This window comes from Leptinotarsa decemlineata, unplaced genomic scaffold (assembly GCF_025532065.1).
Source record: "Leptinotarsa decemlineata unplaced genomic scaffold, Ldec_3_MD MMD2_tig00026299_RagTag_RagTag, whole genome shotgun sequence".
Classification (NCBI taxonomy): domain Eukaryota; kingdom Metazoa; phylum Arthropoda; class Insecta; order Coleoptera; family Chrysomelidae; genus Leptinotarsa; species Leptinotarsa decemlineata.
Window position 1 is genome coordinate 7318310 of NW_027412676.1, and position 15866 is coordinate 7334175.

A 15866-nucleotide genomic window follows, 5' to 3' on the forward strand; every position below is an offset into this window, starting at 1 on the left:
CTTGCGGGTAATGCCAAATTAATTTAATACGATGTAAAGAATATGATACCCAGTACCCAGTATTCCTTCTAGTGAAACTATTAGTTTGGTAGATAATTTATATAACAAAAGGCCAATCAATCCTATAGTGAAACAAGAAAATTATACTTGTTGATCATGAATTGCCTTAAATTTAACGACAAACTTTATTCAAAGTCTCATAATATATTTTACGGATCGTCCTTTTCAGGACAGTTGAGTGGTTCAGCCTTTCACGACTGATGAGACCTTGATGGTTAGGTTAGGCCCAAAGTGGGTGGGTCTATTCGATCCTTCAACGCGATCCGCAAGGGTTTAATGTGGCTCACACCTATTCACACTTGTGAATAGGTGTGAGCCTATGGTGAGTGATCTTTCAGGTCAGGTGGTAAGATTACGGCTCTGCCGAACTCTAAAAACCTGATTCGGTCCCCAGCGGGGCAGGCATAAAGTATGTGCTCTGCTGTTACATCATTTTCCAAACAGAGGCGCCACACACTGTCTTCCGGCAGTCCGAGTCTCTGCATATGATTCAAATGACAGTGACCTGTAAAAAGGCCTGTTAGACATCGTAGTTCATCCCCACTGTAGTCCAATAACTGTTTGGTATCAAGCTTCGAAGGGTGAATAAACACCTTGGAGTGAGCCAATCCTGGAAGATTCTGCCAGAAATCCATAATTATTCTTGCCAATCTTTGTTTGACAAAGCTTAAAGCGATGCCAATAACAGGCTCTGGTCCGATGAAGCTGCTTGCAACACTCTCCCTTGTAAGGGAATCATGAGCCTCATTGCCTTCCAGGCCAGTATGGCCAGGAATCCAGACTAGAGACAGATTGTCGAAGAGACCTTGGTGGACTGAAACAGCGTTATCTGTTGTTAAAAGTCACAAGTACATCTATCTAGTCACCTTTAAGCGAAAGCTAAAGTGGAAGACAGAAAACGAATCTCTTTCGACGTTCAATTTCGAAACTTAGCTTTGCAACTGACCGCTTGGGACGATGATGGCTCTTTTATCATTAATATTCGGGAATTGAGTCTTCTGTCGATCCCATAGATGACGTCTTCGTAGGGGGAGATGTCATCACCTTATGGACTGTGCGTGCCACTTATTTCTTTTTTTGTATTAAGAATAATATTTTTCTATTAGATTTTGTTCTGTTTACCGATAATAAATCACACATTCAAAATCGAATAACAAGAGTTAATCTGTAATCTGTAATGAAGAGCAAACTGAAAAGTTATTCCCGAAAAGTTACTGAGTAACATAAACCTTTGAAGATTCGAATAAACTTCATGATTGAAAAAAAAAGTACTATTTTGCTTTTTCAAAATCGGCTGACGCTTCGGAAACAGTCCTTTTCCTCCAAATATACTTTAGAATACACCTCTTTGAAGGATATGTATATTTCTTTTCACACATGAATGAATTGTCAAGATGTCATATTCAATAGTCTACTAAAAGTCACCCTCAATAACTTTTCGGGGTGGACTTTTCAGTCTATATTCATTTATGTTTCAGATTGTGGAAGGTAAGAAACCCGACAACATCAAAGAACAACAGAGAATTACATTTAAATACAATGATTCGTCTTCCCTTTTGTATTCATATGGTATTCGAAGGCCACAACCAAACATGACAATAATATGAGTTAAACGTAATAGAACATACAGGGTGAAGGTACTTTATTATATTTTCATTGGATTCACGTTCGCATTGTATTATTTCATGAGAAACATTAAAAAATCAGGATATATTATAATGAAGGTAATGCCAACTGTGTGTGAAGTTATCCAACATATAGGTATCAAGGTCATATGAAAGAACAATTTTGAACATTGATATCTCGAAAATGGAGTTTTAGGAATTATATTATGTGATTTTCAATTTCCAAATCGATACATAAAACACGAAGTCATGCGTAACATGTGCGCACGCGCAAGACTGATTTCAAATTGTGGAGTTTTGGACTTTAGTTAATAACTTATTGGGACAGGTTGTATAATGCAATTTTACGAACTACTGAACTGTGTTGATTCAGTTGCCAAGGAACTAGGAATTAGGGTTGGCCAATAATTAATGCATTTCTAACTCAATTTGCATGCGACCGTTTAAAATGACAATTTTAAACTTCCCGCCACCAGAGTCAACAACCACAGAACGCGTCTTGTTGCATTTTACTGTCGGCTGTACGGAAGTCTGGTCGATTTTAATTATTGCATTGCTTTTTTGATATTTTAATTTATTCAATGTCGACATTTTCTGAAAGTAATGACAAAAAAAAGGTAAGTAATGCAGTTCAGATCACTGAACTGTCCGTTAATCAATGACTAAAACCGACTGAACTTAAACTATTAGTTCAGTTTTAGATCTTATATAGCGAACGTTTGCCAGGAATAATAATATAGCGTAGCGTAGTCTACATGATCTAATATTTGGTTCCGTACCTGTCGTTCTGTGTTGTTGTGTGTGACGCGTGACTGTCATTGTCATTCGTGTTACTCGTACTCGACTGTTTTAGTGATTGTGGTCGACTTATTACTTAACGTTTGCACTTTATCTTACTGAATACTAAAAAGCTAAAAAGTTAGTGAATTCATATTGTCTAGGTCAAACTTAAACAAACATTATATGCGTGCTAAACGGCATTCGCAATCTGTTCCCTATACACTCATCCCGCCGTCCGCAGCTTCATCATGAGAACAAACAGCCGAATGTGTTGAAGACACTAGTTTTCAGTACGAAGAAGTGAAGGAAAATGCAGCTCATATCATAAGTGAGTATACTCGTATATTATTTAGACACCGCCTACATTAGATATCTATAATAATTTAATACAGATTGGATTTTCATATTGATCATCTGCCATTCATTTTGAATAAACAATTTGAATAATTTTCAGGTTCAGCTGAGAAGGCAAACATGGCCAGATCACGACAGGAAACGGAACTGTCGATTCAGGCATGGCTAAAAAGGGCGAAGGAAAGGAAGGACGTGAAATCTACGAAAAATTTTTAATATAAACATTTATTTTATGTTATTATTTTCAATGGATTTTTCAAATAAAATATTTTGAAAAGTTCAATATTTTCTTAATTTTCTCGAGGCAATCTGACCTAATGAATAAAAAATAAATAATTTTTAGCCTACAGAAACGCATGACAGAAACAAATAGAACATCCTGTGAATATCTTTTTGAGCTTCTGATTATGTCCATGAAATGTTCTCAAATGGACGTCCTAAAGACATCCTGTAAATGTCCATTTGAAGACCTGTAATGTCCTATTATGGACGTCCTAAAGACATCCTGATTATTAACAATGGACGTTACAAAGACGTCCATAAGATGTCCACGTCCGTAAAATTGACGTTTTGAGGATGTCCTGAATGTCCAAGCGGGACGTTTTGAAAACGTCCATAAGACGTATTTGTGCTATCTGGGGAATATTATTTGCAGTTTTTTTGTTCGATTTTGTCGAAGATAATTTCAATCACCAGGTACAAGATGTACTTACCCAAATTATCTCATTTTGTTGGTATGTATTCTAATAGTCTGGTACCTACTCAGTGAGGTTCAAATAATTTTTTCACGGATTATCCATAACATCCAAATTTTTTCAACACTAAGTCCTTGAAAGTTCAACTTTGAGGTCTATCATCTTTCTTTAGCCAGCTTCAGAAAAAATACATTGGAATCGTACGATATGTACAAAACGGAATTAAATTAAGTGAAATTAAAGGTAAATTCGTATGATTTCTCCTGATGCAGTCTAAAATAATGTATTCATATACAATACGATACAATGTTTATTTATACAATAATAATCTTGCTTTTTCCAGAGTGGGTAAGAATACACCTGGGCGTATGCCGCCTGTTTTGTGCTTTTTCCACCCCACTTGAAGAAGTATTCAACTTCTGTAATAATGATAATAATAATAATCGTCTTCATTGTTCCCCAGCTGTAGTTACAAACAAATATTTAAATAAATCACAGATCTAGTCGGTGATATAACAAAAGGCGAAGTTCAACTCAGCACAAGTGCTACTGAGTTGTTCTTCCACTCAACTTCATTAATAACATTATTATATGCATATAACAGCAGTGGTAGAGAATAAAAAATGTAAGCGTGAACAAAAAATACAAAGAATAATATAAATTTAGAAAATAGAAATTATAATAAAAAAACTGGTTATCATAATGATGGTGATAATGCAGAGGACGGGGTAGCGATCGGCGATGCAGGATTTTGAGGTGAGTCTTCAATATATTTTGTTTTTTTTTATATTTTGAATGTCATCGGCTTCTCTTGAATGTGTTGTTAACGAGTTTTGGGTTGTTTGTAGGCAATTGATGGCATTATTGAATGCTCCTTCCCACACAACAATACAATACCTGAGAATAGATTCTGCCAAGGAATTATATAAAATTAATATATTTTTTCGGGAGAGTATTCCCTAAGGGTGTAGAATTTGAACATGAGAAGTCTCATACTTTTTATAACTTGGGAAATGTATTCTTCCCACCTCAAATATTGACCTAGATATTTTATGGACACCAGAGATTATGTCTTAGGGGTACTTTCAAAATAGAGCGATTTTGCTCGATTTTTCATATCAAACTAATAAACTACCTTATATTTTCAGTAAGAAGCTGTGATGTGGAAAAAATTTTTCATTTCACATTCTTAAAAAGCCTTATGCCCTAGAACCAACTTCAAACAAAAATTGGATAATATATTTAGGAAAGGAATACTTATTACAAAATATTAATACCGAAAAATTGAGTTGAAACGGAAAGAAAATGTATCCCGTATTATTTATATGTGAAATGGAATTTTCGAATGAGCGAAGATTCTGATTGACTCAAACATTTTTTTCAACGGAAATATTTTTTTTCGTATATATTATCAGATTTTCACGTAGGACCTAGAATAAAAAATATCACCAAAAATTAAACACTCTAATATACACATATTCATTTTCTACAAATATTTAAATTTATTATGGGTTTTCATTGCTAAATTAACATTTTTGAATACATTTTTTATTATTATTTATTATTTTTATTATCGGATACATTAGTAATTACTGTGGTTGATTGAAAGACCGAGACAATAGACTTTTGGTATGAGAAATAAGATACATATGTTTTTTGGAATGAAAATTAAAAAGATATCTAAAGAAAACTGCATCGATTGTTGTTCCATGTCTTGTGGTAGGCTCATTTCGGTTCTTATTCGTTTGAATCCCTAATATATCTTGTAGAAAGTTTACCAAGAGTTGTCCATTTCCGAAAGTTTATCAGCCAAAATTAGTGGCAACGTATGATAGTTTTCTTTTAATTCTTCAGTGCCTACTCTACCGTAAATGTGTGATCGCACCTCACTCTCTTGCACTTACAGTAATATGCGAAACGTAACTCGCTCTTTCTATGTCCACTAACTTATACCTTCCTCTCAACTTCCGTTTGCCTAACACGATTACACTTTTTGTAACACTCTAGTCACGCATTCACCAACTTACACCCGAAGTCAAGCGCGTGTAAAGGAGTTTCACTTCAACGTTCGCATTGCTCGATCACACTTTTCGTAACGTTCTTGTCACACATTTACCAGCTTACTTCCCAAGTCAAGCGCGCGTAAAAAAGTTTTACTTGAAAACAATCATCGAATAGGGGCTGTTTCCGAGAACTTCCGAGGAAAATACTTTGTTGATTCGACTACAATAGTTATTCAACTTTTACAATATTCGGAAGTTAACTTATTATGCCCTTTGACCATTCTCTCAGGATGCTGCTTAAAAAACTTTATATCATTATATCAAACTCTCTATGAAATATAAAAACGGGGTTTCGAAATGAGATATATTACAAACAGATATATTATCACTTTTTATTTGAAACTCTCTCTTGACCGCTATAATCAAATGTCTAATAGTACCTGACACGACTTGTAGTGAACAATCAATTTGAATTATTTTCAAAACTGGGTATGTGGTTGATCCGTGACGAAATATTTCATTACGTGAGACCCATTTTCGGGATCGCTAACTTGAAATTCCAATTTTCTTCAGTTCCGCTTCAAATAGCGTATGTGTTTGTGGTAACAATTATGAAAATTGTTTGAAATCATTATATTCACATTATCCGGTGAATCAGGGAACTTTCCAAACTTATAAATGAAAATAATTTAGGAAACACTTGCTACATGAATAGCATTTTACAAGTGTTGTTCTTGATGAAGAATTTCGAGGTTTTAATGATGAACGAGAACGAGAATGTTTCCTACTTATTCACCAAACTCAAACACCTGTTCATGCAGCTGCAGTTTCGTAAGAATGTATCATCTTTCCTCCAACCGATTTCCTGGAGTCTTTGAAGTCAACTAGATACTCGTTAGGACAACAAGAGGATTGTTTCGAATTCTTGGGGTTCTTGCTGAATACTCTTCGTAAGCACAACAATAGCAGAATCAATAATACTGACCACTCTGGATTGAATGATTCCGTACAGTCTATCTCATCTTGCATTTGTAAATCTTTTGCTGGAAAAATCCTCACTTGTTTTCTTTGTAGTAAAAGTTCAAGAGGTAGCGAAAACGTATGTGAATTTCTGGAACTTCAACTAGCGTTTCTTAATATGACTAATAACCAGTCCGTGCAAAGCTTATTGTTAAATCATCTGAAAATGGAACTCTTAACAGGTGATGATCGACTGTATTGCTAAACATGCGCCAAACTAAATGACTGTTATGATCTTCAAATATGACTCAACCTCTGACGGAAGCACCAAACTCTCACGAAGGTTCGAAATAGATGAACACTTCAAACTAACAGACAACTATTATAATCTTTATGCAGTCATTATTCAGTGTGGTTCTGGCGTTGAATCTGGTCATTATTACGACTTGGTCAAAGACGAAACGGACTATAATAATAATAATAATCATGATAATAAGTTTATTCTCAAAATAAAATACAATAATATAATAATTGTGCACTTTCATTCAGAGATATTTCGAATAAACAAGTATCCACTAAGGCAGTGCCTGTGCGTGGGTGATTTACTTATTCCAAATATTGAAAATAATTAGTACACTTTAAAATCGGATTCAGTTGCATTTCTATATAAGAATTATATGTATAAAATTATGTATAATTCACTAAAATGTAACATAATAAAATTGTAGTAAATGTAATAAAATTAGGCTAATGAGCCTTACATACAATTATTGAAACATTAATATCATAACATAGGTAACGAACTTAAATAATCAACAAGAATAAAATATATTGAATATTCTAATATTCAAACAATGAATGGACAGCCATACGTTCTAAAGAAAGAATATAATGTTTGGTCTTTTTTTTGAAGGAATATATGTTTGAGACTTCTTTGTTTTCCGTCGGCAAAAAGTTATAAAATTTACAACAAAAGTACAATAATGTCCCACCACTGAAGTGGCCATTGGCCCGAATTGTGGAAATCATTCCTGGCTCTGACCAGAGGGTCCGTGCCGTGAAACTTCGCTCCCAAGAAGGTGTCTTCGTCAGGCCTATCAGTAAGGTCTGCCCTTTGCCTAGTGCAACTCAGCCAGTGTAACGCGTTCTCTGCGTTAGTTACTTGGCGTCATTAGGTTCATTTTTTTTCGTTTGATTTCGCGGTTGTGTTTTAATGGCATTTCCTCACTTTGACTTGTTGAAATATCTGAGATTTCAACGGGGCGGGAATATGTTGGAAACACAGTTTCCAACAAGCTTCTTCTGATTCTTTATTAGTTATTCAGTTCCAACTTAAATTGTGCTTAATCCATCCCTGAACGCGCTCTGTCAATTCATTTATTGCTTTCCAACTCCTACATCTGTAAACCTTTAGGTTCCTTCAACGAATTCCCAGTATTCCAGAAACATCGCCCCTTTCCCTTATCGGTCGACATGTGGCCATTAAAAATTCCCAAAAAGAACCGAGAGAGGTACAACGCATTCCGAGATTGTCCTCCGAGGTAACGAAACCTAACTGGCTTTTCTTTCTCCTACTAAGATTTAGTCTCTTCATTTTCAATTTATCCACGACGCTCGAATAATTTCGGCGTTTGTATTTTTTCCAAGTTAATAAGTAAAGGAAGGTGAATTTGCATATATTAGTGGTACATTGTGCATAGTGTGTCTTGAAGAAGGAAACGTTTTGTAAGTAATTTAAACACAGACTATCTTATGAGAAGCATTTTGCCAACGCCCAATGTTACTTGTATGTCCTACGATTTTGTGAGATGGTAGCTGCTAAGGATTGTAAATATATTTAGTTAACGAACTGATTCAGCGTCAATTTATTCAAAGCCAGCAACCTACAAGGAATCCAGTCCACTAGTATCGAAGTTGATTATAACTCCCCCGTGTTCGAGAAAGGGCAGTTAAACCCATCCCGATCATATGGTCCTTCGAGCCGGATGCTGAACAGTTCGTTCTTCGATTAATGTTGCAAAAACAACATTGCTTCTTTTCGATTATTCGGATTTCCTAGTTGTATTACAAAAATACAATTTCCAAGTTCCAGTTCCAATAGAGGATATCGTCAACTGAACAGTAACGATTCGCTCCAGAAAACATTTCCACCGCGCGCAGCGTGTATAAATTCATATTTGATGTTTCAGTTTGCTGCCGATTATTTCTTCTTACAGTTTGACTTAATTTAAGATATTGTTGGGCGTTTCTTACGTATCCAAAAAGAAAGAAATCTTTGTTTTGGCATTTGCTCTCTCCTATTAGAGTCGGCTTTATTTGAAATAATTTGATTGAGTCCTTTCAGGAACGGCTCTGAAAAGAGTTGATTTTTTTCTTTCGTCGAAAAAATTAATTTAAAGTAACCAATTTCATACTCCAGGGCCGTATTTAAAATTTCGCAGCCCTTTCTTCCCGTAGCGATTTATTTATGAAATAAAATTTTAAATGAAGTCGACTATACCAGTTTGATTTGCTGTACATTTTAATTTATCGCATATTTGATTTACTGCATATTGATTTTTTCCATGCAATTTTCTTGATACATTGTTTAGTGATATTTTTCGCACACGGATATTTTGATTGAGTTGATTTATGACCTATGTTCTAGTGCGGTTATTGCATTGTGTAAAAACTTTACGTGTTCCCAACGTTAGCAAAAACATTTACGCTAATTTTTCAGTGTCAAAAAAGTTTGTGCCGTAAGTAAAAATTTAAATCTACGTCGCGAAAGGCAGAGCATAGTGTTCGTCCACAGAATCCTGCGTGGTTCTTTCCATTTTAGAATAGTTGTATCATTTAGACTATAGACAACTTTACGATTTCTTAATTCAAAACACACAATGCAGTCCTTAAAGAAACAAAGAAAAAATGCTAAAGCCGCGATTACACGAACTCAAACTTGGGCTACTCAGAATTTAGAGTCCGAAAATGACTTGTTTCTCCTTCAAACTAAATTAGATAATTTAGAAAGTGAAATTACTAAGTATATCAGTGCTCAGGATGAAATTGAGGAATTAGACCCAGAAAAATCTGATACAGAAGATAGAGATAGTTTACAAAATAATTTTGATTTATCTGTTGCAAGTTTTAAAAAAAGGATTCACAGTTTAACCATTCCTTCCACTTCTCTGTCTGCCCTTTCCATTTCAAATAGTATGCAATCCGTGCCTGCCTTAAATGAACAAGGTGGACGAGTAAAACTTCCCCAAATTTCCATACCCCAATTTGAGGGTGATTATGCAAAATGGGCGCCGTTTTATCAATTGTTTACTGCTTTGATAAAAAATAACAATTCCTTAACTGATGTTCAAAGATTAATTTATTTGCGTTCTTATATGAAAGGAGAGCCTTTGTGTCTCATTGAGTCACTTGAAATCACAAATGAAAATTTCCAAATTGCAATAAATATTTTAGAAAAAAGGTACGAAAATAATTTAGCTATTATAAATTCACATTTAAATTCTATAATGGATTGTCCGAACATTACAAAATGTACTTCTTCCTCCCTCAGAGACTTTTTAGTAAATATTCGAAAGAACTTGGATGCCTTGAAAAATTTGAAATGCCCAATTGAACATTGGGATTTAATTATTCTTAATGCTGTCATGAAAAAGTTAGATTACGGTACTAAAAAGGAGTACCAGTCCAGTAGAGATTTAAAAATGAATCCTACTTTAAAGGAATTTTTTCAAATCATTGAGGCCAGATGCAGTGCTTTAGAATCCTTGACTCCTTCCTCTCATTCCGCGTCGCATGAATTAAAATCAGAAAAGTTCTCAAGGACAGGTTCAAAAACCGCGTTACATGTAAATGGTAGTTTCCCGACCAGTAAAGGTCGAATTTGTTGGTTCTGTAAGGTCCCTGATCATGATATTTATAAATGTTATAAATTTTCCAAAATTAGTATTGATGAAAAATACAGTTTTCTTAGGTCCCTGGCCCTCTGTTTTAACTGTCTGGGTGGCAAACACCTGCTGACCGAGTGTAAGTCTAAAAGTTGTACCCTATGTGGTAGAAAACACCACACACTACTTCACAGAAACTCTTCCCAAGGTCATGTTCCAAAAAATTCCCAAAATTCAAATAATAGTCCGAGAGATAGTCCCAGGCCTCACGGTAGTACGGGGGCAATTCCGAAATTAGTTCAAACTACAAGTCCCAGTCAAAATTGGCGGTCGTCTCCCCTTAATCCTCCCACTCAAAATGCTGACAATACGGCGCACTTCCGAGCCCTTGAGCCCGAACCTCAGGCAATTACTCCGGCATCTTCGATGCCATCCGCACTTCTTGTTGGTAAAGAAGATCATGAAATTCTATTAGCCACAGCCGTAGTAGATGTTCTTTCCGAAAACGGTTATCCCGTTAAAGCTAGGCTGATTCTAGACAACGGCAGTCAATGTTCCTTCGCTTCTGAAAAATTCGTAAGAAAATTGAATAATAAAACTTACGACAATCAAATATAATTTTCCGGCATAAGATGCACTCCTACTGTTTCTAACAAAATGTTAGATATTGTTATCCGTTCCAATACTCATGAGAATTTTAGCCTCAAGGTGTCTTGTGCAATACTCCCGGTAATCACTTCCAAATTACCTAGAATTCCGCTAAATAAAAATAGCTTGAATATTCCGTCAGAATTCAGACTTGCTGATCCAGAATTTCACATTCCATCCGATGTGGATGTTCTCCTGGGCGCTGACGCCTATTACGACATTTTACTGCCACAAATCCACAGGCTAGGTCCCAAACTTCCTACCCTTCAGCTGACGAGGCTCGGCTGGATTATTGGAGGACAATTGCCTCCTCAGAGGGTTCCGAAACACGGCAAGGTTTCACTTCTTTGCCAAAATGCCTGCGAATCCACAGATTCATTAGGTGAAATTCTTTCTAGATTCTGGGGAAGTCGAAGAGCTTCCAAAGTCTAAGTTCTTATCAGCAGACGGAGAGCTTGCTGAACAAATTTTTATTCAAACGCATGTGCGTCACAAAGATGGGACGTTCCAAGTAGATTTTCCGTTCAAATGCCCCACTGAAAAGATTCCTCTTGGGGATTCCTTCCATATTGCAAAAAGGCGATTTACCAATTTAGAGAAACGGCTCCAAAATAATCAAGAATTATTTTCCGCTTATAAAAATTTCATTGATGAATATGTGTCATTGAAACATGCCACATATGTTCCATTTAATCCCACCGACAAATCCGCTGAGATAAAATATTTCCTTCCGCATCACTGCGTTATCAAGGAGTCCAGTGAAACCACGAAACTCAGAGTAGTTTTCGATGGCTCCACTAAAACTTCTACTGGATTTTCTTTGAATGATCTTCTACACAAGGGTTATCAAGTACAGCCAGACTTGTATGATATATTTTGCCGTTTCCGTCAGCATTCTTATGTCCTGACCTGCGACATTGAGAAAATGTACCGCCAAGTTAAAATGAATCCATCGCAAAGACATCTCCAGAACATCCTGTGGAGAAACTCCCCCCAAGAAGAGCTAAAATGCATTCAACTTTCCACCGTGACTTATGGAGTCACTTCCTCCTCTTTTTTAGCAACTAGAGTTTTGAAGGAGCTCGCTTCCAATTGTAAAGGTTTCCCGTTAGCCAAACGGGCATTATTGAAACAGACGTACGTGGACGATGTGCTCCATGGCACCGATTCCCTTTCCGAGTTAGAAGATTCTTATCATCAACTCAATAGTTTGTTGAATTCTGCAGGTTTCAAACTGCACAAGTGGTCATCCAATTCTTCACAGTTCAGAGAAAAATATTGTGAAGATCCTGATCCAATCCAATACGAAATAAAAATGGAAGACAACCCTAGCAAGGTGTTAGGTTTATCTTGGAATCCCTGTTCTGACAACTTAGCAGTTTCTCTACCGAAAATTTATTGTAATGATACTCCGTCTAAGCGCAAAGCGTTATCAATCACTGCTCAAATGTTTGACCCGGTAGGCTTTCTGGGCCCGTTCATAGTTCTTGCTAAAATTTTCCTGCAAAAACTTTGGTTAGCAAAAATCTCCTGGGACGAACCGCTTCCTGTTGAATTGTTCCAAGAATGGAAGGGATTCATCAATTCAATTGAATCCCTAAAATTTCTTAAAATTCCTCGATGTTTGTTTTCCTCAAAGTCCATTGAACAAATCCAAATCCACGGGTTCGCTGACAGCAGCGAACGTGCTTACGGTGCCTGTTTGTACTTCAGAACCACTTATTCCGATGATACCGTCACATCTCTCTTAGTTACTTCCAAATCCAGAGTAGCACCGCTGAAAACTGTTTCAATTCCTCGTCTGGAATTGTGTGCGATGGTATTGCTCACCAAACTAGCAAAAAAGGTTATCCAAATCTTTGTCGAAAACATAGTTTTCGAATCTGTAAATTTGTGGACTGATTCGCAGATAGCTCTGCACTGGATTCAGTCCCATACATCCCGTTGGCACACCTTCGTGGCCAACCGAGTGTCCCAAATTCAAACTTCCCTGCCACAAGCTCAATGGAGACACGTTCGTTCTTCTAAAAATCCCGCTGACTTACTTTCTAGGGGAGTATTAGCTCTTGATCTCCTGAATTCAGAATTGTGGTGGCACGGTCCTGATTTCCTCTCCGAAATAAATTTGGAATTGTCTAAATTTATCTTGAAACCCCCTCCAAGTGCTATACCTGAGCAGAAGACAAACAAGCTGCAAGTGCTAGTGACAAGCACTCAAGTTAAAGACGAATTTTGGAATGAAATATTCCAGAGATTCTCTTCCTTTAACAAATTACTACACTCAGTAGCATATGTTTCACGTTTTTTATCCAATTCTAAAAATAAGGAGACCAAGTTGTCCGGTCCTTTATCCATATTTGAGATAAATTCTGCCTTAGTGCTGGTCCTTCGCAATTTACAGTCCCAATATTTTTCTAAAGAAATGTCCGCGTTAAAATCCTCGAAATCAATTTCTGACAAAAGTATATTAGCTCTCAATCCCTTCCTGAATGAGCAAGGTCTCATTTGCGTCGGAGGGCGTTTGCGTCACGCAGACGTCCCTGAACCCCAAAAACACCCCATACTTCTCCCTGCAAAAAATTATGTAGTGTCCCTCCTACTCAAAAGGGAGCATATCTGGTTGGGTCACGCTGGTGCCCAAACTGTCCTTGCTAATGTTCGTTTACAATATTGGCCTCTGAATGGAATCAGGGAAGTAAAAAGAGTAATTCATGAATGCATGAATTGTTTCCGGTTCCGAGCCGTAGCGGCTCAACAGATTATGTCCGATTTACCTCCTGATCGTGTCACTCTTTCTAGACCTTTTGAGAAGGTAGGAGTAGACTACGGTGGTCCTTTCTTAATAAAGTCCTCGCGCCTCAGAAAGGCACCGACTATTAAATGTTACATGGCTGTCTTCGTGTGTATGGCTACCAAGGCTGTGCATTTGGAGTTAGTCTCCTCCTTGTCCAGTGAAGCGTTTCTCTTAACCCTAAAACGTTTCATATCCCGTAGAGGAATTCCTGCTGTAATCCACAGCGACAACGCTACAAACTACGTAGGTGCAAGAAATCACCTTCGAGAATTGCGCGAATTTTTCGCCAAGTCCCAACTGTCCGAATCCTTGAAGGTTTTCGCATCCGAAACTGGGTTTGAATGGAAATTCATACCGCCTCGCAGTCCTCATTGGGGAGGTCTGTGGGAAGCTGCAGTAAAAGGAGCCAAGCAGCACCTTCATCGCATTATTGGAAATTCTCAGTTCACCTTCGAAAAGTTCAGTACTGTGCTGGCACAAATTGAAGCCATCCTAAATTCTAGACCGTTATGTCCCATTTCGAGTGATCCGCGGGATCTAGGAGTCCTGACTCCTGGCCACTTTCTGATAGGTCGTAGCTTAACCTCTTATCCTGAATTAGATACTACCCACTTACCCGAAAATAGACTGACATTCTGGCAGAGGTGTTCCCAGATACAACAGTTTTTTTGGAAAAGATGGACTGTCGAATACCTCAACCGGTTGCAAAATCGGCCAGGTTGTGTTTTAATGGCATTTCCTCACTTTGACTTGTTGAAATATCTGAGATTTCAACGGGGCGGGAATATGTTGGAAACACAGTTTCCAACAAGCTTCTTCTGATTCTTTATTAGTTATTCAGTTCCAACTTAAATTGTGCTTAATCCATCCCTGAACGCGCTCTGTCAATTCATTTATTGCTTTCCAACTCCTACATCTGTAAACCTTTAGGTTCCTTCAACGAATTCCCAGTATTCCAGAAACATCGCCCCTTTCCCTTATCGGTCGACATGTGGCGATTAAAAATTCCCAAAAAGAACCGAGAGAGGTACAACGCATTCCGAGATTGTCCTCCGAGGTAACGAAACCTAACTGGCTTTTCTTTCTCCTACTAAGATTTAGTCTCTTCATTTTCAATTTATCCACGACGCTCGAATAATTTCGGCGTTTGTATTTTTTCCAAGTTAATAAGTAAAGGAAGGTGAATTTGCATATATTAGTGGTACATTGTGCATAGTGTGTCTTGAAGAAGGAAACGTTTTGTAAGTAATTTAAACACAGACTATCTTATGAGAAGCATTTTGCCAACGCCCAATGTTACTTGTATGTCCTACGATTTTGTGAGATGGTAGCTGCTAAGGATTGTAAATATATTTAGTTAACGAACTGATTCAGCGTCAATTTATTCAAAGCCAGCAACCTACAAGGAATCCAGTCCACTAGTATCGAAGTTGATTATAACTCCCCCGTGTTCCCGATCATTACTAGATAAAAAAGTATGATTTCTCTGTCCTATTCTCTTTCTGGCTGGTTTCATTTTCAGAGAATTATTCTCTTTCAGACGAGTTTGGTAGTTATGGCTGATGAGTGGGAGATTAAATCTGTTTTTGAATTGTCTCATCACAGTTTTATAGTAATAGTGGTGACGCAAATCAAAGACTTCCGTTTCTGCAAAAAGTAGGTCGGAGGAATACCTAATTGGTTCGGAAGATATAATTTTCAAAAATCTTTTTTGTATTACTTCAAGATTCTGCAAGTGAGCATTTGTTGCTGCTCCCTAAGCTAGAATACCGTAAGTAAGTCGTGTTTCCACTAATGATTGATACAGAATTTTGATATACTTGAAATCCAGTATTTGCTGAAAGTATTTGAACCTATATAGGGGAGAACGTAAAGTTTTACAGACTTGCAACAGGTGTTTATCCCACCTAAGATGAAAATCCATTATTATGCCCAGATATTTCGCATTATTGGCTCTTTTAATCGTAATAGTTTCATCCGAGCTTATATTAATTTGTAACTTGTCGTTTTCCGGGAGGCCTCTGACGTAACAAGAAAATGGAACGAAACAGGTTTTTTCAGAG

At 37.0% G+C, this 15866-nt stretch overlaps 1 protein-coding gene and 1 long non-coding RNA gene across 2 annotated transcripts; both read left to right on the forward strand.

The window, feature by feature from the left end:
- The first annotated feature begins 2451 nt into the window (after window positions 1-2451).
- Window positions 2452-3102, forward strand: LOC141484928 (uncharacterized). Its single transcript, XR_012466882.1, has 2 exons — window positions 2452-2793; window positions 2920-3102. It is a non-coding gene; the product is annotated as an uncharacterized lncRNA (long non-coding RNA).
- Window positions 3103-11018: 7916 nt separating this feature from the next.
- Window positions 11019-14625, forward strand: LOC111513564 (uncharacterized). Its single transcript, XM_074180625.1, has 2 exons — window positions 11019-11340; window positions 11408-14625. The coding sequence occupies exons 1-2, from the start codon at window positions 11019-11021 to the stop codon at window positions 14623-14625; spliced, it is 3540 nt and encodes a 1179-aa protein (XP_074036726.1).
- Window positions 14626-15866: the final 1241 nt, after the last annotated feature.

Coding starts and splice junctions, on each gene's coding strand:
- LOC111513564 (XM_074180625.1), top strand. CDS start 11,019: ATGTTAGATATTGTTATCCGTTCCAATACTCATGAGAATTTTAGCCTC. Junction 11,341..11,407: donor TCAGAGGGTTCCGAAACACG/GCAAGGTTTCAC, acceptor AATTCTTTCTAG/ATTCTGGGGAAGTCGAAGAG.